This window comes from Miscanthus floridulus, chromosome 18 (assembly GCF_019320115.1).
Source record: "Miscanthus floridulus cultivar M001 chromosome 18, ASM1932011v1, whole genome shotgun sequence".
In the NCBI taxonomy this organism is placed as follows: domain Eukaryota; kingdom Viridiplantae; phylum Streptophyta; class Magnoliopsida; order Poales; family Poaceae; genus Miscanthus; species Miscanthus floridulus.
This window is the reverse complement of record NC_089597.1, coordinates 70308395-70330797: the sequence shown is the minus strand read 5'-3', so window position 1 is coordinate 70330797 and position 22403 is coordinate 70308395. Positions and strand designations below refer to the sequence as shown.

At 41.4% G+C, this 22403-nt stretch overlaps 1 protein-coding gene across 1 annotated transcript; it reads right to left on the bottom strand.

Moving 5' to 3' along the window:
* Nucleotides 1–1206: 1206 nt before the first annotated feature.
* Nucleotides 1207–1533, bottom strand: LOC136523996 (uncharacterized). Its single transcript, XM_066517489.1, has one exon. It carries the CDS (start codon nucleotides 1531–1533, stop codon nucleotides 1207–1209), a length of 327 nt encoding a protein of 108 aa, XP_066373586.1.
* Nucleotides 1534–22403: the final 20870 nt, after the last annotated feature.

The following is a 22403-nucleotide window of genomic DNA, read 5'->3' as shown; positions in this document are numbered from 1 at the left end:
GGTGATGCCAAAGGGAGGTGGGTGCAGTGAGGAACATAGAGGTGTTGGTGGAGGGTGCATAGAACGGGTAGAGGTCACTAGAGCTATTGCACCTGGCGATCACGTTCCTGGTTTGCAAATCCTTCACAGAAAGGCCAAAAGGATCAAACTCAATGGAGCAGTTATTGTCGGTGGTAAAACGACGAATGGAAATTAAATTCTTAATAATGTTGGGAGACACCAGCACATTATTGAGAACAAGAGTACGCTGTGGTAAAGAAAAAGTGTGTGATCTAGTGGCTGTGACAGGAAGCAAGGCACCGTTTCCCACAACGATAGATGAAGGAGTGAATGAAGAGGGTGGGGAAATGGTGGAGAGTTTACCAGCGTCCGAGGTCATATGCGATCCTGCACCGGAATCGGCATACCACTCGGAAGTAGCAGGCCGGCGGGGTTAGCGTCATGGTGTTGAAGGAGTGCGTCAGGGCGTCCTGATGCCATGACCCGCCGTGAGCAGGGTTCCAGGGCGCTGCCTGGTACGCTGGTGCGGGCGCCTGAAACACTGGTGGTGCAAGGTCCCCCGTAGAACAGCGTCGTACGGAGGAGGTGGGGCGCCGTAGGCTCCGCCATAGGTGCTGGGGGCTGCCGCCGAAGCTGCTTGTACTGTGGAACGGCGCTGAACGCAGGCGGAGGTGGTGGCGTGCGGGCGGACTGGTCATATGGCCACATCTGTACAGTACCTGCCCATGGGTACGCAAAGGATGGATGCATGCCAGGGGGTGCAGCACCTTGTCCGCCTGGAGGAGCGCCACCAGGATGAGCCGATTGGCCCTGTTGGGCTCCACGTCCGCCGCGGCCGCGACGACGACCAGTATGTTGGCCGCTGGTGGGCGCTGGGGGCGTGTTGGAGGAGGTGCCCCCAGGCATGGAGGTGCTGGAGCGCCAGGGGCCACAGGCCGCGGTGTCGCAGCGATGAGGGCGGATGGCGGGGATGGAGGACGGGTGTCGATTTCCATCTCCTCCAACAGGAGATGTATCCGGGCCTCCACGAATGTCGGGAACGGCATGTGCATCTTGAGGATGGACACCATGTGGCGGAACTTGCCGCCGAGGCCGCGGAGGAGCGTGAGCACCATCTGCCGATCCCCTGATGGGGTCGCTGAACTCGGCAAGGGAAGCCGCTATGGACTCGAGCTGGCGGCAGTAGTCGGTGATGCTCAGGGACTCCTATCGAAAGTTGCGGAATTTCGTCTCGAACAGGAGCACCCGGGACTCCTTCTGGCCGAGGAACTCGTCCTCGAGATAGCACCACGCCCTGTGAGCAGGACCCTGCCGCATCATCAGGGATTGCTGCAGGTCGCGAGAGACAGTGTCGTAGATCCACGTCAGGACGTAGCAGTCGGCTTGAACCCATGCCGGGCGCGACGGGAAGGCTTCGTCCTCAAGGACTTGATGAGTTAAGGCATATTTGCCGAGGATGGTGAGGAACATGCCGCGCCACTTGGTGTAGGTGTTCGTCGCTTGATCGAGAACGACAGGGATGAGGGCCTTCATGTTGACGACGACAGTAGCTTGCGCCCAGAGGGCCTCATAGGCACGCTCGTACTCGTCGAGGGCAGCGGCGCGAAGTCAAGCCTCCTCAGCCCGACGGGCCGCGTCGGCGCGAGCAGCGGCCTTGACTGCGAGGCGACGGTCTTCGGCCTCCTTGGCAGCAGTTTCGGTGGCGTCATCATCATCGGCCATCATAGACGGGCCGACGGCCTGGTGACAGAGTCACAACAGGGATGGGCGAGCAGTTGCGGGTGGATCGGACCAGCGTCCGCGCTCGGTGATGAGACAGCACGAGGCAGGCGATCGGATCAGGATGAGATCGGTGACCGCACCCGGTGACAAGGTCAGGTACGGGACGGGCGATCTGGTTAGCGGCAGGTGTGAGAGGTGGACGATCGGATCAGCAGCACGTTCGGCGACGGAGTCAGCGGCGGAGCGGCGATCGGATCGGCAGCGGAATTGGTTGCGGAACGGAACCACGTGATATCATGTGAGAAGATTGAAATTAGTGATTGTATTCCATATTGTGTACAAGAGTACATGTACGGCCGGGGGTGGCATGCAAGCCTAACCACACAGGCGCTACAATCCCTTCTATAGTTACATTAGTCTAACACGGTCACTGGGCCTGGCATTGTTTCATTTTTTCTCTCTCTCTGCTATTCTCTCTGTTCTAAATTCTGAATTGTAAAACGTTTTAGTTTTTTTATGCATAACTTTTGCTAGATATATAATAAAAATGATATATCTAGAAAACAAAAACACCCTAGAGTTTAAAATGGATAGAGTATAATACTACTAAGGTCAACCACAATGGTAGAGAGAGAAATTTGTCTGTAGTTTTATCCATGCCATCAATGGAGAACATAAGAGCAACCATAGTGTATATGGACCAAGTAGTCCATATACGTCGGCCCTGTGTCATCCCATTAAACTATCATTATCTCTTTCTTCATTTATATTATGCCACGTCAGCTTATTTATTGTCCATGAAATTCTCATGAAACTCCCACTGATACTGGTCTAATAGATTATCCCTTCTCATAATTTACTCTACCATGGGCTCCAAAATTTTGTAGACCCATAGACAACATTTTTAACCATAGATCTATATTCAACCTTCATTCCTTTCTCTAATCTCTATCTGTGACACGTCAGCTCGGGTCGACCTCCCACCCCTAGCCCATGGTGGCCATACCTCCACCCCATCACTGGTAGTCAAGACCGCACCTCACACCGACGGCTGTGCATGTAGCCTTGTCACCAGCACCAAGCTCCCTTCATCGGCATCTTATACTCCACGAGCTCCCATGCCTACACTGAGGACCTCGCTCGCGTGTGTGCCCCACCTATAAGGGTACTATGCTTTGCGGCATCGGCCATGCCTGGCCACAACGCAGGGCCTTGTCATCCTTAGTGACGGGTGTTGCGCTCGATGGCGGCCACATGGAGGAGGTGCCCACTGCCATGCGATCAGCCCCATGAGCTCTAGCTCTGCGCCCACGTGTGCACACCTAGGGTCCGCACTACATGGAACGATGTGCTAGTGACACTTGCCTCTCGTGCCCTAAGCGCCTATTTTCCTATAAAAAACACCGGTTTCAAATCTGAAATCTAAATTAGCCTCACTCTTTTTTTTTCTCTTTTCATCCTTTCCTTATTTTCCATTTTCTTTTTTATACTATGTAACCATGTTTTTTTCTATATGCTAAGAACAATTTTTTTAAGTTGAGAAGTTTGTCGGAAACAAATTGTCTCAAACAATTATGCTAAGCATGAATATAATGTCAACAATTTGTTATCTGATGGTCAGAAGACATCGCTTGTATGCACCCAGAGAGATCGATCTCCAATGGGGGTAGCGCCATTATTTAGGCAGTAGATCCTCACTCTCCTCGTCATTCTAACATGGGTCATATCATCGGATTGCCTACCTCCACACATGTTATCCTTATTGTTCACTGCCACCTAGATCCATTGACCAGGACTGCCTTCATCCATCTCATAGTGCTAGTAGCCTCCTCCATAGAGATCTTCATTGTACTGCACCGCCATGTGCAGCTAGGCATGCCCGTGAATTGTCCCCACACTATCGCAGTGCAGCCGGGCTAGGTGCCATCCCAATCCTGCAGCGCCCAAGACGGCTCCCTCTTCCACTACCTCAGCTTAGGACCTTCTAGATGCCATGGCTAGGCATGAGTCGCCCCCTCCCTCTCCGCCAAGCCTTCTGGTGGGCAGATCTAGCCCCACTCTACCACTTTCTCCTGCTACTCTGCACTGGGAGCTCATCGTGGACCCATGTTGTCTCTGCCTGACCTCTCCCTCCTGTCCACGCAAGATCGATTTGACCCGCAATAGGAAAACATCATTAGGCCGTGCCTGTTGCTAGAGTACGCCTTTGGACAGGCCACCCCATCGGCATCCCTCCCTTCTCTGACTCCCAGGTCGGTGGCTAGATCCCGCCGCCTCTGCCCCAATGCCATTCGCCGCCTACCATATTAGTGCGGGAGCTTCCCACCTTCATAGCTGAAAAAACATATGGTTTTTGACACATTGCCTAGATTCCATAATCCAACAGTCCACTCATACCTAATTTTTCCCAAATCATGGTGCACATATTTACCCACCTAATGAGCGAAAGAGATGAAATGGTCAGAACGTATAATCCATGTTATTACTAAGTATCCACAATCTTTTGGAATTTTCAAAGTCCAGTTTCCTAGGACCTAATATGACGCATGTTAAACAAACATAATCTAACTACAATAGTGTGTGCTGCTAAGCATGAATGTTAGAAAACTTTTGGGGTTCATGATGTGTATATGAGGTGTCCGATCTTTTGTCAGGTGGGGGTAACTTACCTATAAAGTGGTAAAGAGTGCTTGAGGTATTACTATTAGGTTTGCTCTTTACCCTAGTTCAGTTGATTCCCTATAAATCCAAAAATTGTCCCACAAAAATATTTACGTTCATCGTTGTTTTCCTGTTGTCTCGTCACCAGTTGCACCATTATATATTTTTATTTCATTTTACTTTATTGAATAATCATCTCTCACATGTCATTGTGTTCATCTCGAAAAAACACAGGAGAGCTACGCATCATTATATTAAGAAGTAAAAAAAGGGAAAGAATCCATATAACACACCCTAGGCCAGCCGAAAGGCAAGCCCACACACTCACATCAACTCACGCCAACTCACACAAAACTCCCCAAACTATCTGAATGTCATTGTCACTACTATAGAATGGATTTGTTGTCCCGGGCGGTAACGGCCTTTAGTCCCGGTTACCGCGCCGGGACAACGATCCCGAGACTAAGGTGCCACCTTTAGTCCCGGGTCATCAAGCCGGGACTAAAAAGGGACCTTTAGTCCCGGTTGATGTTATCAACCGGGACTAAAGGCCCTCCAGCCGAGCAAACGTAGCCGCACCCTTTAGTCCCGGTTGGTAACCCCAACCGAGACTAAAGGTTCCTTTTTTTTTTCTTTTTTTTGTTTAATTTGTTTTCAGTTCAGTTACATGTATTTGTTTAATATATAATATGTTTTTATGTACGTATTCTACGCTGCTAATATAAATATACGCACGCATATAATTACATCTAATTCTCATCTTGAGCATTATTATATTCGAATAAAGTATGAACCTATATATATTATAGATATATATATGTATATATACAATACTTTCATAATCTTGTTCTCGAAAATAACGATATCAATAAACATTTAATTTACATCATTTATTTCTTAGGATCAAAGTAGAACTCGCCGTTTGGATTTAGCACTTTTTCTAGAAGATATCCTGCTATTGACTCTTGAACTGCTTTCAGATGGTCTTTTTGCATGACCCTTCATTTAACCATTCAGTCTTGCATTTGAAATAAAAGGAAAAGTATTAATACATATATATATATATATTCATTTAAAAATAAATAAAAAATTGATATATACGTACTCTGAGGACATCTTTAGGAGTTCTTCTTATGTGCGCAGTGATAAATTCATAAACGTAGTATCCACACAAGTTATTACCTGATTCCTGCCGCAAACACCACTGTACGAGAAGAAGATTATTCTCATCATCTCACACATAAATTAAAGTACGATATAGTAATTAAACACATGGGGAAGTGTATATAGTACAACTTACTAGTATTTCAACTACATTAAGTGGTGCCTTGTAATCCTTGCGATGTTGCCGAATAAACTCTTTCCAAACCCTATGCGACCAATAATGTACGATCGTTAATAAATTATGGCAAAGTCTATTCAATAATAGTTGTGCGCAAGAGATCGAAATTACCCCTGGATAATGTCTATCATATCTTGGTATAGTGCCCGCTCTTTTCTCAACGAGTCAAAGATTACTAACCGACTTGAGTTTAACTCAATGACAATGAGTATCCAGTGAAACCTGCATTGGTTTATACACACACGTCATGCATATAAGTTGTATTGATATTACATAAAATGTGTAGACTACATTATTATTAACAGTTACTCAAAGTTGTACGGGAAAAGTATTGTTGTCTTGTCGTGCTGCTTCACGAAGAACATCATGATATTATCCTGTGCTTTAGATACCCACCGCTCCTTGACAATAATACCGGTTTTGAATACGATATAAGGATCAATGAAGCCAACACTAGTGTCTTGTATTCTTTGGAGCTCTGACATCTGGAATCTATATATAAATATAAGTTACATGTGAGGATAATTATATACACGTACGCATGGAAGTGAGTTTATTAAATAAAAGTAAGAATCACTTACAAACAAAAGGAGCTAATGATTGATTTGTCCAGAGCGTCCATGTGGTATAGTTGATGTAATTCTTTGAAACTAATACTTAAGATGTCATCGCCACGGAAGTAATGATGGTCTCTAAATCTGACAAAGATCCACTGCTCACCCCTGCCACACGCCTGCATGTACCACTTGTTGAGCAAGTACATTTGCGTACCCAATTCATTCAGAGCCGCAGGGTTGTACAGACTTTTGCCATATTTATAAGTCTTCCAGATATCAACTTCCAGGTTCTGGATTGGAGCTTTGCCCGTCAATTGATCCAAGGTTAAACCAGTATCTTAAAAAAAAGCATTAAGGGCTTGAACCGACACTTCTCCAGAGTTGTCTGGTCGATAGACTTCTATGTTGGAACCATATTCATTAGCAACAACAAGATTTTGCATTGGTTTCTTCTGTTGTTCGAGCTGTGGGACATCCTTCCCTGATGCTCTTTTCCTTTTCTTATCTGCATCATGTGACTTCACGAGGGAGCGGTCATAGTCTGATAGTGGCGAAGGCTTACGAAGTTCAATCATCTTTTTCTTGTGTGCATCGACCTTCTGCCTCAGCACATCTCGTGGTATGTAAAAGTACGGCTTCTCCTTAAGCTTCGCTTGACTCTTGTTTTTGATATCTATAAAAAAATCTTTCACTTTTTTGTCTTCTTCAGCTGCTATTTGCTCATCAGTCTTTTCAGAAAGTATTTCTTGAGAAATAACTCTTTTTCTCGGGGTCTTCTTTGCCGCCGGGACCTTAGATGTCTTTGTAGTGCGTCGCTGTGGAGGGGGTGGGGGCGGTGTTGGAGACCGGCATGGAGGCGATGAGGCCGGTGTTGGTGGAGATCGGCGTGTAGGCGTTGGAGATCGTTGTGGAGGCGGTGGGGCTGGTGTAGGAGTTGGAGATCGTTGTGGAGGCGATGGGGCCGGTGTAGGAGTTGGTGATCGCCGTGGGGATGAATTCATCTCGCCCCCCGCGACGCTGTGATGAGATGGGGAATGAATGATTAGGCTAGGCTAGGGGGAGACCCTGCTACAAAAACAAGTTGTGTGTCAATTATTTTTGAAGCCAATAGAAAATTAATGGAAAATAATATTTCATTCACTTTCATTCGTACCTAGGGTGAGGTAGGGGAAGCAGTGGCGCCCCAGGAATGATGATGAAGCGTTTGCGCCATTGAATAAATGTCTTCTCTGCTTCTCCTAGTGTTTTCTCCCCATCACCGCCTTCAATGTCAAGAGGAACATTGCTGTAACCTTTGAGCACTCTATTGACTGAGATGCTAGCATATCCAGGTTGAATAACTGACCTATGGATTCTTGGTGTCTTTGTTCGGTCTATTGGAGATACAACCCCGACAACCACTATGATTGATGCATTATTACCATCTGGAATGTGTAGCTCATATGTTGTTAGAGGCTCGGTAATGTCATCAATAGGGAAGCACAACCCAGCGTCGTCTTGAATAACTGGTAGCTCCATAGAAGCACAACTGCTTTTCATCTGACCAACGGGGCTAATAGTGACTCCCGGCGTTGATTGCGATTGCATTTGACTCATTGCTAGCTGCACTTGCCTCTTGATCTCCTCTTGCATTCTTGCCTCAAGAGATTTTTCTCGTTCACGTGATTCAAGCAATGCTTGTCGTGACTCATCAACAAATTGCTCCAATGCACGGATTCGTTCTGCCTCCTCATCCTTCTTTCTCTGGCGACTTCTGTAGGTATCCTTGTCTGCTGGGAATGCGTGTAGCCATGGACCGCCCCATAGCCTCTTGTTCGACCACCGTGTTCGGAATTCTCTAGGGCATATGTCAATTCATCCTTCTCTCTGTTGGGCTTGAAAACACCACTATCAGCTTCTTCCCTAGCACGAGCTAGTCTCTGTGTTGCTCTCTCAATTTTTTGGCCAAAAATTAGCTTGCCAGTGTCTGGGTCTAGGCTTCCCCTATGAGCGTAGAACCAATTCTTCGCGCGTTGAGGCCAGTTCTTCTCTATTGTTTCAGGTATAATTCCCTTGGCAGTAATATCTGCTTCTAGGTTCTACCACTTGGGAATAGCACTCCTATAACCACCTGATCCCATGCGATGATGGTATTGCTTCTGTCGGACATTCTGCTGATTCCTTATCACACGTTCCTCACTGTCTTGAGATGTCTTGTATTCTACGAAGGCATCCCAATAGGACTCCAACTTGACAAATGCCTTAGCATTGAGATTCGGCGTAGCATTCTTCAAGATAAACTTTTTATACAATGTCTTCTTCCAACTCTGGAACAATGTTGCCATCTTCTTCATCGTCCAATCCCTCACTAGCTCCTTCAAAGCATCATCTGCTTGTAATGTGAAATGCTGAGTGATATCTCTCCAAGCTAGGTTCTTGTCACGATCAGATACAAAACTAACATTAGGAGCGGATATCTTCTGCTTCCATTCACGAGCACTAACTGGGATCCTATCCCTTACAATGAACCCACATTGATTGACATATGTCTGAGCATGTGGTCCCAATGGTTTGCCGGTGTTGGTGTCGAATTTTGATATTATGAAATGGCCCTCTAATGACTTTTTTGGCCCTCGGACTTTCCTACTTTTGTCGGTGGTTGATGTAGATCTAGAGACCGGCTACATGAGTAGAAACACAACGATTAACAACAAATATACGTACGCATGCGTCTATAAGAGATGATAGATAATCGAATATACCTCGCCAGTATTTTCTTGCATGACAATTTGTTGATCTTCAACCACCGGCATATTCGGGATATCCTCCTAATCAGCAAAGTACTGACTCGTGTCATCTACATCCACATTGGTGCCGGCGTTGATAATATCCGCCATTATGTCATCACTCAAGTTATCATCCGGAGCAGCCATTTGTATCTTCAAGATAACACATAGATAGAATTACTATGGTACATAAGTACATGTGATAACACATATAGAATTACTAAATCCAATTAAATATAATAACACATAATATTTCATAAGGATAAACAATAATAAGGTATAGGCTTTGGAATCGAATCAAAAACACTTTCGATCAAAAAATATGGAAATAAGTACATGTATATATATACAATATATTTTCATGATACAATATATTTTCTCTCTCTCAACACATAGAAATAAGTGCATATGTCTATATCTCTAGATATGAATGTGATAACATATAGAATGTCTCTCTAGATACAATTTTCTCTCTCTCTCAACACATGAAAATAAGTACATGTATATATACATATAGAAATAATTAAGTACATATGTATACATATAGAATCTCTCTCTAGATATATATAGAGAGATAGAATATATAATTACTAAATCCAATTAAATAAATTTAACATGAAATCAGATAAACTAGTAATAGATAATACATTTTAATCTAACATATATCAAAAACTATAACAAAAAACTATCTAAAAAACTATCTAAATAAAATACTAATTAAATTTTAATACATTTAAATCTAACATATATCAAAACTATCTAAAAAATAACTAAAAAACTAACAATAAACTACTAATTAAAATTTAATATATTTTAATCTAACATACAGCCTAGACTTTGTAAAAAAATCTAAAAAATATGGCCGATCGAGAGCACAGATCAAGAGTTCGACGGAGGGTACGGTGGGCGCGTGGGAAGCGTCGGCGACGGAGGGTGGGGTCGGGTGTGGCGGCGGAGATGGATGCGGCACGCGATGCGGGCCGGGAGAATGGCGCGGCCGGGCGGGGGTAGACGATGACGGCGGCGCGGCAGAGACGAGCTCGACGACGGCGGATGGCGCGGCCGGGCGGGGCTGAGCGATGGAGGCGAGATCGAAGATGAACAGAACAGACATTCGATATATATAGGCCGGGACCCTTTAATCCCGGCTGGTAACACCAGCCGGGACTAAACGTCCTTTAGTCCCGGCTGGTGTTACCAGTCGGGACTAAAGGTATTTTTGGGCGGGCACCAAAATTGCCGCCCACCCTTTAGTCCCGGTTCTTAGCCTGGGCCGGGATTGAAGGCCTCAAATTTTGGCAACCCGCCAGTGTAATTGGAAAGGCCTGGGATTTTGATTTTGTTTAATACTAGGTTAATTAATTAATTCCATAGCAACTTCAATACTTTGCAATATTTATTTTAAAAAATACTTTTGATTAACTAATTATTTATTGTAAATAGGAAAATTTTGTAACCTAAAGTTTTTAATTTCTTTTATGAATATAGAATATAAATGTTACTAATACTAAGTATTTTGTTAATGCAAAAATATATTTGTAACTTAAAATTAATAAAACTAATATTATTCGATAGGAAATTTATTATCACATTATTATAACGTCAATGTTTCAATTTTTTCTCGATTTTTGACCAAAATTGACAGGAAATTTTTGTTGAACCTATAAAAATAAAGAAAATATAGTATTTTTTGTTCTACAACTTTTTCAAATGAAAAAATGGCCTATATAAGGATTGTATATATTGATGAGCTTAACAAACTTGGTATTAAAAAATTTTCAATTTGAGACAATCTAGGGTTCCGAAAACTAGTTTGTAGGCGTTAAAATTTAAAAATCACAAATTTGAACCGTCCAAACTTTCTCAAATGGAAAGTTGACCAAAACAACAATTGTAGATCTTTTGAGTTTAACAAACTTGGTATTCAAAACTTTTCAATTAGAAGTAATTTAGAGTTCATAATACTAGAGTCAAAGTGTTGTTTTTTCATTTGACCAAATTTGACTTGGTCAAACTTGCTCAAATGAGACACTAAATGACCTCAGATGAAAAAACTCTAAATACCAAGTTTGATCATCTCAGCAAGATCTACAATTGTTACATAGCTCATTTTTCCATTTGAAAAATGTTTATCAAACACTAGTCACAACTTCTTGAATCTCATATAGACTTTCTAAAACTATGTCACACACTTATGAAATTTGAACTACATTTTGTTCAAGCTTTTTCAAATAAAAAAATGGACTATATAAGGATTGTATATATTGATGAGCTTAACAAACTTGGTATTCAAAAATTTTCAATTTGAGACAATCTAGGTTTCCGAAAACTAGTTTGTAGGCGTCGAAATTTTAAAATCACAAATCTGAACCGTCCAAACTTTCTCAAATGGAAAGTTGACAAAAACAACAATTGTAGATCTTTTTGAGTTTAACAAACTTGGTATTCAAAACTTTTCAATTAGAAGTAATTTAGAGTTCATAATACTAGAGTCAAAGTGTTGTTTTTTCATTTGACCAAATTTGACTTGGTCAAACTTGCTCAAATGAGACACTAAATGACCTCAGATGAAAAAACTCTGAATACCAAGTTTGATCATCTCAGCAAGATCTACAATTGTTACATAGCTTATTTTCCCATTTGAGAAATTTTTATCAAACACTAGTCACAACTTCTTGAATCTCATATAGACTTTCTAAAACTATGTCACACACTTGTGAAATTTGAATTACATTTTGTTCAAGCTTTCTCAAATGAAAAAATGGCCTATATAAGGATTGTAGATATTTAGTCCCGGGGGCAAAAAATGTTGAGGCTAATGCTAAATTGGGACATCATTCTAAAGTCTGTTCTCTAGTAGTGTGTGTTCATCATGTCTAGGTCTTATCCTTGGTCTCTAATGTCCATTGTTGTTTCCTTGTGTTGGCGTCCATTAGATTGATCCCTGTTATTTGTCTCGACACTTCATGCTCCATTTGCACCCACTATTTATGTCGAGTCTGGCCAAAATTATTTGTTGTTCACGTGCACATATATGAGTTCTAGTAGAGTTGAGAGAATGAAAAAAGAAGTCTAACCCGCATATTTGTTTGCTTCGCATGCTTTGGTTCAGGTCAGAGTTGTAGAATCTTAATCATACTTTTGTTGCCGTGTATCCTGTTTAAAAAAAGAATAATAAAGGAAAAGCAGAACGTGCAAAAAGGGAAAATATCGCAACAAAAAAAAAGAAAATATGAAAACATAATTACTTGCATACTTTCTTATGTTGATTTGTATTGTTACTTGGTTGAATTAGGCCGAGAACGAGTCTAGGCTAGCAAAATAGGCTAACTTAGTACTATTTATCTTGCAGTTTCTAAATTGAACTATGTTATTCCTTGCTACTATATTATGCCACCCGAGCTCTACATATATACTTCTGCTCAATACATATTCTTCCCTTGCAATATTGGGTTTAACGCCCTCACAGGTGTCACGAACTAGTCGCCGGTTATGCTATCTACTGTTTGCTTTGGTAAGAACACTTGTAAAAACTCGGTAAGATTCTTGAGTGTGTGACTTTACTCTTTGTACACATCTCAATAATTGATATATAGGGAAACATACATTTGTGTGTTTTTTGTTTGCTACTAACAATGATTGGTTACACCACTCTTCAGTATGAGAGCCGAGGCATACAATTGCTGCTGCACCTTCAGGTCATTATATCCTTTCATCCCTACCTCTTATCATGTTCTTAGCACTGTTTAGTATATTAAGTGGGAAGTAAAGATTGATAATATTTTTGCACAATGCGTATGTGTGAAAGATGAAAGATTGCAAATGCTTATAGTGTTTTAACTAATGATGCTTTAACTTGGTGTGAATCTGTTTATGTAATGATAAATCTTGAACTTGGAGTGATATGAAAAATGCTTATGAGAGACAAGTTTGATTCTCAATCTCAGAATTTACTTGCAAAAATGATGTGGATTATTTAGAAGAGCAGCACCTCGTTGTCCTTTCTCTTGTGACTACCTTAGCAAATGCTAAATTCTCAAATGGAGAAGGCAGAGTGACCAATTTCACAGTTTGTTCGAGCTTTCCTTTGTTGTTATGAAGCGATGTTGTTGTATCATCATTGATGACGAAGTAGCAATAACATTGCAAGCTCTGAGCTAGTGATAAGATTTGCTTGATCGCACAACCACACCCACATCTATACTACATCAAGCGGATAAATTCTTGTGGTAAGATAAAGGTAAATAAAATTGCACGCATAGAAATTTTAATGGATATTTATAAGGGTAGAGCTGATTTTGACATAGTACTTATGCAAACATGTTTGTTGTTCTTCAGTAAATCACAGATAAATGAAAATCAGTTTGCATAGTAAAATTGATAATAAATACTCATTCAAAAACAATGGTAGAAAAATTACACTTTACCTATGACTAGTGCTGAAATTTTGTAAGATCATATAGAGCGATCGATTATAAAGAACATGTTGGAACTAATATGTGCTATTAAACAAGTGGACGAGTGTTGATGCTACAAAGTCTTGTTCTAAATCTAAATTGTTATAAAATGAACAAGCTATTTTGCCTCTTGTCAGAACTAATATTTTGCAGCATCGTAAGGGATTAGAAGACGAGCGTGGGCATTGTAAGGGGCCATGACGCCTAAAAGGGTTGAATTAGGCTTTTCTAAAACTTATAGCCTCTAATTCTACTTATCTAAACGTGTAACTAGGATTTGAGTTCCTATCTCCACCGCAAAGAGGTATGCAACCTAGGTTCCAATCCTAGAGCTAGCCTAGCAAGATAAATTAGAAAGGTAAACACACAACCTAAGAAAGCATGTAAAGTGTGGAAGCTTAATTCAGATATAGAGATGCAAATTCCCATTGTGATTTTCCCGAGGTATGGTGAAGCTCCCTAATTCTCGTTGGAGCCCCTCGCAAGGATGCTTACCTGAGGGCCAAGCTCTCGACCAAATAACTCCGTGGATAACCCACGGTCTTTCCCCATGCACAAGTAGGTCTCATGGTGGCCTTCTTCTAGACCGCTAACTGTCGTCTTCACTATCGTGTTTTCAACAAAAAAAATGCTGTAGGTCACACATTCCCTTTCGTACACTCTCGGTGGCCTCTTCGCACATCAAAGGGTCTTGCATGACTACAAGACCTTAGTGTAGAAGCAATGGTTCCCACAAGCACCGAGTGGTAAGAGGTATGCAAACCTCACTAAACACTAAGCCTAAACCTAGAGCAAGCATTAAAACGGTGGTTTAACTAGCCTAAGCACTTCTTAGAGCAACTACACTTATCACCTATGTAAACTTTAAGCACTTTGATAGCTATGGGCCTCATTTCTTTCTACACTCCCTTGGGCTCGAATGCACTCTATTTGGCTGGCCATATGGGTATATAGCCTCCCCAAAGAATATAGCCATTGGTGGCAAGATATAGATTGTGCACAGGCACTGCAAAGCTCCGGTGACCCCATCAGAGTTTCCAGCGACTGTCACGTAGACTAGCCATTGATCTTCTGCCGACCGTTGGGACGTCTTTCTCCGGTGCCACCGGGCTTTTCTGGTGAGCACAAAAACCCTCTACATAACTATATCGAGAGCACTTGCTTCCTCTGGTGTTTCGTCCCTAGCTAGTACCACTAGAGTTTTTTGGTGGTTGGAAAATTCTTCTGCAGAAATATGTTCAGGCTAATGCTTTCTCCAGTGCATGTCCCTCCACCGGACCTTTCTGGTCTGTACAAATCCCTCCTATAAATAGTGCCTATGAGATCCTAAGCCCCTGTATAGAGTATCACTGAGGTTATCCAATAAGTACCTGCAGCCCTTGTTCGTCTTCGTTTCTTTGCGTCTTCCCGTCCAGGCAACTTTATGTGATGTCTTGGACTTCTTTTTTTTTTTGCGCAGGTGATGTCTTGGACTTCTTGCATGTGTTGTATGATCTTTTAAGCATCTCCATGGTCTTCCTTGAGGTCTTGATCACTAGACCTCCATGTTACTTATTAAGTCCAATCTATCCTTTCATCCAAATTACCTAAACCTTATATACTATCAACTGACATTAGTCCATTCGATCATGCTTTCAATCACCACCAAACTCAACTATATTCCATGCTAGGTGCCATTTTTCTTACATGCATCAAGCTAGGTTGGAGGCCTAATCCATATCAAGTTCGAGTCCACGTCGGATGCCAAAAGTATCCCACACTAAAGCTAATGAGATGACCTTTCCGAGAGTGCTACTGACACATCAAAATTCTATCAGTGTTAACGAGAATCATCAAAACAATTGGACACACAACATTTGTCATAATGTTGCGATACCATCCTCTAGGCTGTTGGGTTGTGTATCACATCAAAGTGCATTAGGGATGCATCCATAGGTCGTTTGCTGCCCCTTACAATATAATATATTCAGTAGCCATCATCAAAGTTCGGGTTGTAGTTTTAATTAAAATAATCTGTCATTAAGCAGTTTCGCTGATCAATGATTTAACCTAACTTTTGAGTTTAATCTATATTAGCAATATTTGAGATTGTGTTCTTTTTTATTCTTACTTGTGTTCTTCAATTCGCAAACAGTGATTATAACCTTCGTAACGAGGTTAATAGGACTAACCAGAGAAAACGTGGTGCTGCAATTACAGGGTTCAAATCTTTGTGATAGGAAGTCAAATCATGTGTGAAGCCTCCACTAAGGTGGTGTTTGGTTGCCCCTCCTAAATTTTAGTCGCTGTTCCATCGAATGTTTGGACACATGCATGGAGTATTAAATATAGACTAATTACAAAACTAATTGCATAGTTTGTGACTAATTTACGAGACGAATCTTTTAAGCCTAATTAGTCCATGATCCGATAACGTGGTGCTACAGTAAACATATGCTAATGATGGATTAATTAGGCTTAAAAAATTCGTCTCGTGGAGTACTGACGGATTATGTAATTTATTTTTTTTATTAGTATCCGAACACCTCATGCAACATTCTTCTGACACACCTCCTAAATTTTAGTCACCGGATCCCAGCACCACCTAAGTCAAGAGTTACCTCGACACGACCAAACATCATTCACCTCCTGTACCCATCAGCTCAACTGTTAGATAGAGATCTTAATTAGTGGGCATTTTGTTTGGACTATGCCACCATTCAGAATTGCAGATCCACCAGCTCTCCAGCCATGTAGAGAAGGGAAAGTCGCCTGCACATGTGGCTGCTCTGGCTGTCTTCTGTGACCTCGTGATAGGCTGATATCCTTCATGGGAACTGGGCATTTAACTCTTTCTTGGGTGCTCATGAATGCGCTCGACCTACCTCCATACTATACATTTTGGTTTGTACTCGTGGCATGTCTACATACACAAATAGATATATGATGTATATACATGCATGCACTGACACGCAAGAGAAGTCTTGTACCAATTAGCACTATTACAGTACCGGTAATGATGCCCTATTCTATGTAAGATTTAATATATGGGTTTGACTCATATTTTATTTAATTCAATCAAATAAATTTTAGACCCATATTTAATGTTACGGTGCAATATAGTTTTTCTCGTATGAGATTTTGATTATATGTTGACTCAATTTAAACAGATGGACTACCTGTGCTCCTATTGAGAAGTCGAGAGAATAAGGGCGTGCCACACGCGGGCACCATCGCCGTCGAGCCGTGAGCGTGACGTGATGTGCATGGGCTCAAGCTGCTCGACGACATGATGTGGTACGGGCTAGGCTTGGTTTTGCCACTTGCGCTGATCGCGCATAGAGGATCAGGAAAGCAGGCCTCCGGAACCATGCCTGTGTCTGTGACACTTGCTCCGATGTGTTGAGTGATTAGATTTTTGGAGAGCCTCTAACGCGACTGGTTGCTGCCGATCTTCTTTGTCTTCTTCCTGGTGGAGATTTGCAGAACTGCACTGTGAACACCTTCCTGCATCGGCTATATTCCACGACTTCGATTGAGCAACCTATTATGTTGATTTGTACGAATTGAGCCACTACCCTTGATGGGGTATATTGCTGTTCTTACTGTTTTTATGTTCAGTAAGATATGTGTTACTTATGATCAATATTTTTGCCATGGTTGCCACCGTATAGCAATTAATTGTAGTTCACAAGTGCACATACATGTAGTCACAAATTTACTACTATTTACCTATATTAAATCAAACATGAAAATGCTTAAAATTGGAACATTCTATAGTAGTGTAGCAGTAGCACCAGCAATGTCCCCAATAATAAATAGTCCCTGAAAGTGAAATTTGAACCTAAGAGGTAAATAATACTAGCTCAGTGAAAGTTTAGACCATGTTTTGTTTCAGCTTGTAGTTAGATTGTGAAAAGCTTCTGAAAAGAACGTTGCAAATTACTGGTACAATCTACGAGCTAGACATGGGAGATTGGGAGTAGATTATTGGATTTTAATAATTCTCCTTTTATTAACAAACCGACACTGACAGTGCCTGTTTCTAATAATACACAAGAAAAACATAAGCAGGAAACCCTGAGAGGCCGCTATCTGCGGGATTGAGGGAAAAAAAAGCTAACACCCAAAAAAAAAAAACCTTTAACTCAATGACCGGTCGGGAAACCAACAACTGAAGCTGAGTTGCTTCTTTCAGTTTGCGATTACAAAAGCTACAATTCACAATTCTGAACTGATACTAACATGTCCTAACTTTAGTATTTTATATGGAGCCCTCGCCCACTAAGCATAGTCAACAATATATATAGTAATATTTGCTTCGTTTTGAAAACAAATCAATTCAAAAATCACCTGTAGTTAAACTATCTTAAATTCAATTATCTTTATATAGAAAAAGGTAACAACATCTAAGATATTAAATAAATGTCAAATATATTTCATTAGATACTAATCTGATGTTACAAATATTGGTGTTCTTTCAATAAATTTAGTTAAGCTTAAAATATTCTAGCGCTGGAGAATTTAATTTGGTCCAGAGGAATTATTATGGAAATACTAATAGTCGTAGGTAAAGAACTAATAATTATTATACTCTGGATACCTAGAAAATCGGCCATTATTTTGGATCAGATCAGAGAATTTGTCAAGAGCGTCTCTCAGGGCATTAAAATGGAACGACGGCCTAATAAATAACAAACCTGTGCATGCAAATTTTATATTTTTTTTTAAAACATTCAAATAAAACGCTCGTGTTTTCGTGGGTTCACGAAAGGTGCTGTCATGACATATAAGATTTTCTGTCTAAATAACTATATATTTTGACAGAAATTAAATGCTAAAAATAATAATGTAGCAAGGTGTCTGCCGTTTTTCCGTCACACTTTTTGAGCTTTTTGCAGCCTACTATATTTATGACGCTGAGATTAGTTGGACCGTTACACCTACTCTCGTAGATAGCTAATACTAGTGATTAGTGGTCACACACAGCCACACAGGCCACCGGTGTTCCGTGGTCACACTCGCACATGCACCGCGGGAGAAAAAGCGTGTGGTTGATCTGTTGTGCGTGAAAGCCCCCAGGCACACCACCAGCAGCAGCAGAGGTCCATCGTCTCGTTACCCAGCCACCACACCCCACGGCCACCACTGCCAGGACAATAACCAGGCAGTACGACGGTAGATCCAAACCCAATATGATACGATGGCACTAACCTTTTTATTAGTTTTTACCATCCCACCACAAAAGCATTGGACATGCTGTGGTCAGCTGCAGGCTAGCGATTTTGATGGTTCGAACCTGGTTTTTGATGCCATTGTGCTGGTTGGGTGAGGATGGAGGATGTCTCCGGCGCGCCAGGCGCCTAGGCCCGGTCGGTCTGGTCATGGTCCGCTACGCGCGGCGGCCGATGAAGTCTTGATGCTTTAACTTTCTTATGTCTCTGCCCATACATGCGGCACAGTGTTGCATCGCGCTGTGTTCTCGCGGCTAGCTTTTTGTTTCTTGTGCCGGACATGGCAACACGCATGCAAGACTGCCGTGGTGAGCGGTGGAGGCTGCAACTGCAAGGCAGCAAGGGCAAGGATGTGAGCCGCGCCATCTTGCCGTGTGGGTTTTATGTTTCTTTTTCTCGTGTGTCCTGCACGGTTCTAGTCCTCTTAGGGTGTTTCTAGTGGTTTTTAAATAGCTAGTTTAGGAAGAGTTTTGGTCTCTACCAAAGAGAAATCAAACAACTAGGACTTTTAAATTGTTAGTCTTGCACGACTTTCCAGAAATAACTATATCGTTCTAGCACGATCTTTTAGAAACAACCCTATTACAGCTCATAACCCTCCATTACAATATTATTTTCTTATTATTTCTAAGTTTCGTCTAGCTAACTATTTACAAGTTATCATTGAGGACACCCTTAGGCATCTCCAATACTTAGTACTATGATCAACAATGCATGGGGGCTTTGTTGTGGTCCTCTTAAATAACTATGGGTCGTTCATTTAATTAGATCGGACGGTTATGATCACTTGTTACGAGGTAGTAATACATGAAATATATATTATTTAATTTTTTATTTTGTAAAATGAGATAAAAAGGAAAGTTTTTAGATTAAAAATATTTGTTTTAGATCTAATTGATACATGCATGATATGTTGAGCGTGGCAAATCTTTTTGTTTGGAACTTCGGACGTGACATACATGTAGTGTGTACTTTTCCTTTGTCTTGACAAATCTTTTTGATCCATCTAATTAACATGTACTTTTTTTATGCATCAATACACCTGCTTGTTATGCATCATAGTTGCATTGCCATTGGAGATCTTCGTTGATGTTATATACCACGGAAGCGGACATTAACAAAAAAAAAAGATTGTATAACATGTTTTTTTAATCTATGTGTCGGACTGTCAGCTAGCAAAATCCATCGTGTCAATGGTCAAATTCCAAATACACGTTATGCATCGAAAGGAATTTTTAATTAATGCCAATGACCGCTTGTTGCTTCTGTGACGCTGACGTGTGCCATTGGATCCCACCCGGCCACACCGCCGCTCCCTTGGCCTGGTGCACACCAAGAAAGGAAAGCTACCTCCCTCCGATGATTAAAGGATTTGGGAGTTTTTTTTATATGTTCTTAGATTATTATTTATTTATTCATTCATTTTATTATAAAATTCAATAAATTAATAGTACAAATTTCTTTGAGTTATTACCTCTTAGATTAGATAATGAGAGTACCGTAGTATTTCCCAATACATGGAGACCACCAGCAGCAACAGCTAAATCTCTCAACCAAGTCGGCACGAAGAGGCATGGCGGTGCCTTCCCCAGGCTATTGGCCTTCAACACTCTACCGCCCTCGTGCTTTAGGCCTTCATCTTCAACAAGGAGTTCAAAAAGCTATAAGTCATGGTTTTTTTTTTAATTACTTGCCTTTCACTATCAGCTAGCACTACTACAATAAAACTTCACTGACATCGGTAGAGAACAAACTTTCGGTTCAAGGCTTTAGCCCCGGTCATTTTGGGCCTAGGACTAAAGAAAAGATTAGTCCAGGTTGGAGCTACCAACCGGGACTAAAGTCCCCTGCCCAATGACTAGAGGCGCAACTTTTGCAGGAGGGGAGCAGGAGGGAACTTTTAGTCCCGGTTGGTGGCTCGAACTAGGACTAAAGGTCATCCTCTTGTCCCGGTTGGAGCTATCAGCCGTGACTAAACCTTTAATCTCGGTTGGTGGCTTCAACCAGGACTAGAATTCTACCTATAGTTCGGGTTTATATCACAAACCGGGACTACATGTCCCGGGCTATATACTTTCTCCTTCCTCCTCCAGCCCGAGCCATTTCAAGCTCTTTACCTGCTCTCTGTTCTGGCTCGTGGAAGGAGTTCGTGCTTGTGGGATTGGTGAAGACTTCATTCCTCCATCCATTTTTCGGTTCTAAAGGTTACCAACTTTATCCTCCCATGTTTCATCACTAGCATGGCTCATTTCTTGGTCTAGAAATAGAGAAATTTATGGTTTCTAGATTGGGAATGATGGTGGATATTTTTTATTTATATACCATTTGAGCTCAAAATCACTTGATAGTTTGAATATGAAGATGAAGGAAGCTTATAGTAGTTCATCAAAACTAGTATGCACCTTTCATTGCCTCATTTCATGGTATAGAAATAGAGAAAATTTTTGTTTTCTAAATTAGGAATAATGGTGAATATTTTTTATTTATATGCCATTTGAGATCAAAATCACTTGATAGTTTGCATATGTAGATGAAGGAATCTTATAGTAGATCATCAAAAGTAGTATGCACCTTTCATTGCCTCATTTTATGGTTTAGAAATAGAGAAATAAAAGGTTTTCTAGTATATAGCTCATTTAATTAATTTCATGGTTCACAAAATGAGAAATTTATAGTAGTTGATGAAAATGAGTATAAAGAGTCATAGATGACGACTACTTCTGGGTCCTTGGCCTCGCATGGGGTTCCTAAGCGACTAAGGTTGGACCTCCCTCTCATTGCATGCGGCAAGTGTGGGCAGAAGACTGTGAGGGAGTACATGGTGGAGAAGAAGGGCCCCAACCAAGGCTGCATCTTCTACACGCGTCCCGATCGTGAAGTGAGTAATTTTTTTGTCATGTTTTGTTATGCTTTGTAGCCATTTTTTGTGATGATTTTGATTAAAGTTCTTGATTTGTTGTTGTAATTTCAGTGGGATGGCACTGGATCATTGTGACGGTTGGTACTGGGAGAAAGAGTATGTTGAGCACATCCAAAAATCTCTTGCAAAGGCGACTGATGAGTGCACCTTTGTATGATGAGGCAGTGAACCAGTAGAAGAATAATCTATCTATTTTAGTTGGAAATGGTCACGAAATCCTTATTCTGCTGAAGTGCATTGTAGGTTTAGTTTGTTTAGTGCTATTTGGGATTATCTATATTGTATCAAGGCTTTAATAAATTAATGTTCGAGAGTACGTGAGCTGTGTGGTATAGGATATTAATTAATCATGTTGATTGATGGATATTTTGAATCTTTTAATTAACTGTTAATCATGCATGTTGTATAATATGGGTTATTACAAGTTTTTGATGTGGTGTACATCATGTAATGCAGATGAACCGACAATGGAAGTACAACGCGGACCGTCGCTCCCTAGAGTTCATTAGGGGCGTGCATGAATTCATAAATGTGGCCAAGGCAAACACGTGGAATGGTTTCATGTGCTGCCCATGTGTTCTATGTAAGAATAAGAAGGATTATTCTTGCTCAAGGATCCTACACGAACACCTGCTTATGTTGGGTTTCATGCCAAACTATATCTGTTGGACTAAGTATGGAGAAAGATGTGTTATAATGGAAGAAGATGAAGAAGAAGAAGGGGATGATGACAACATTATTATTCATGGTTTTGCTGAATACGGTG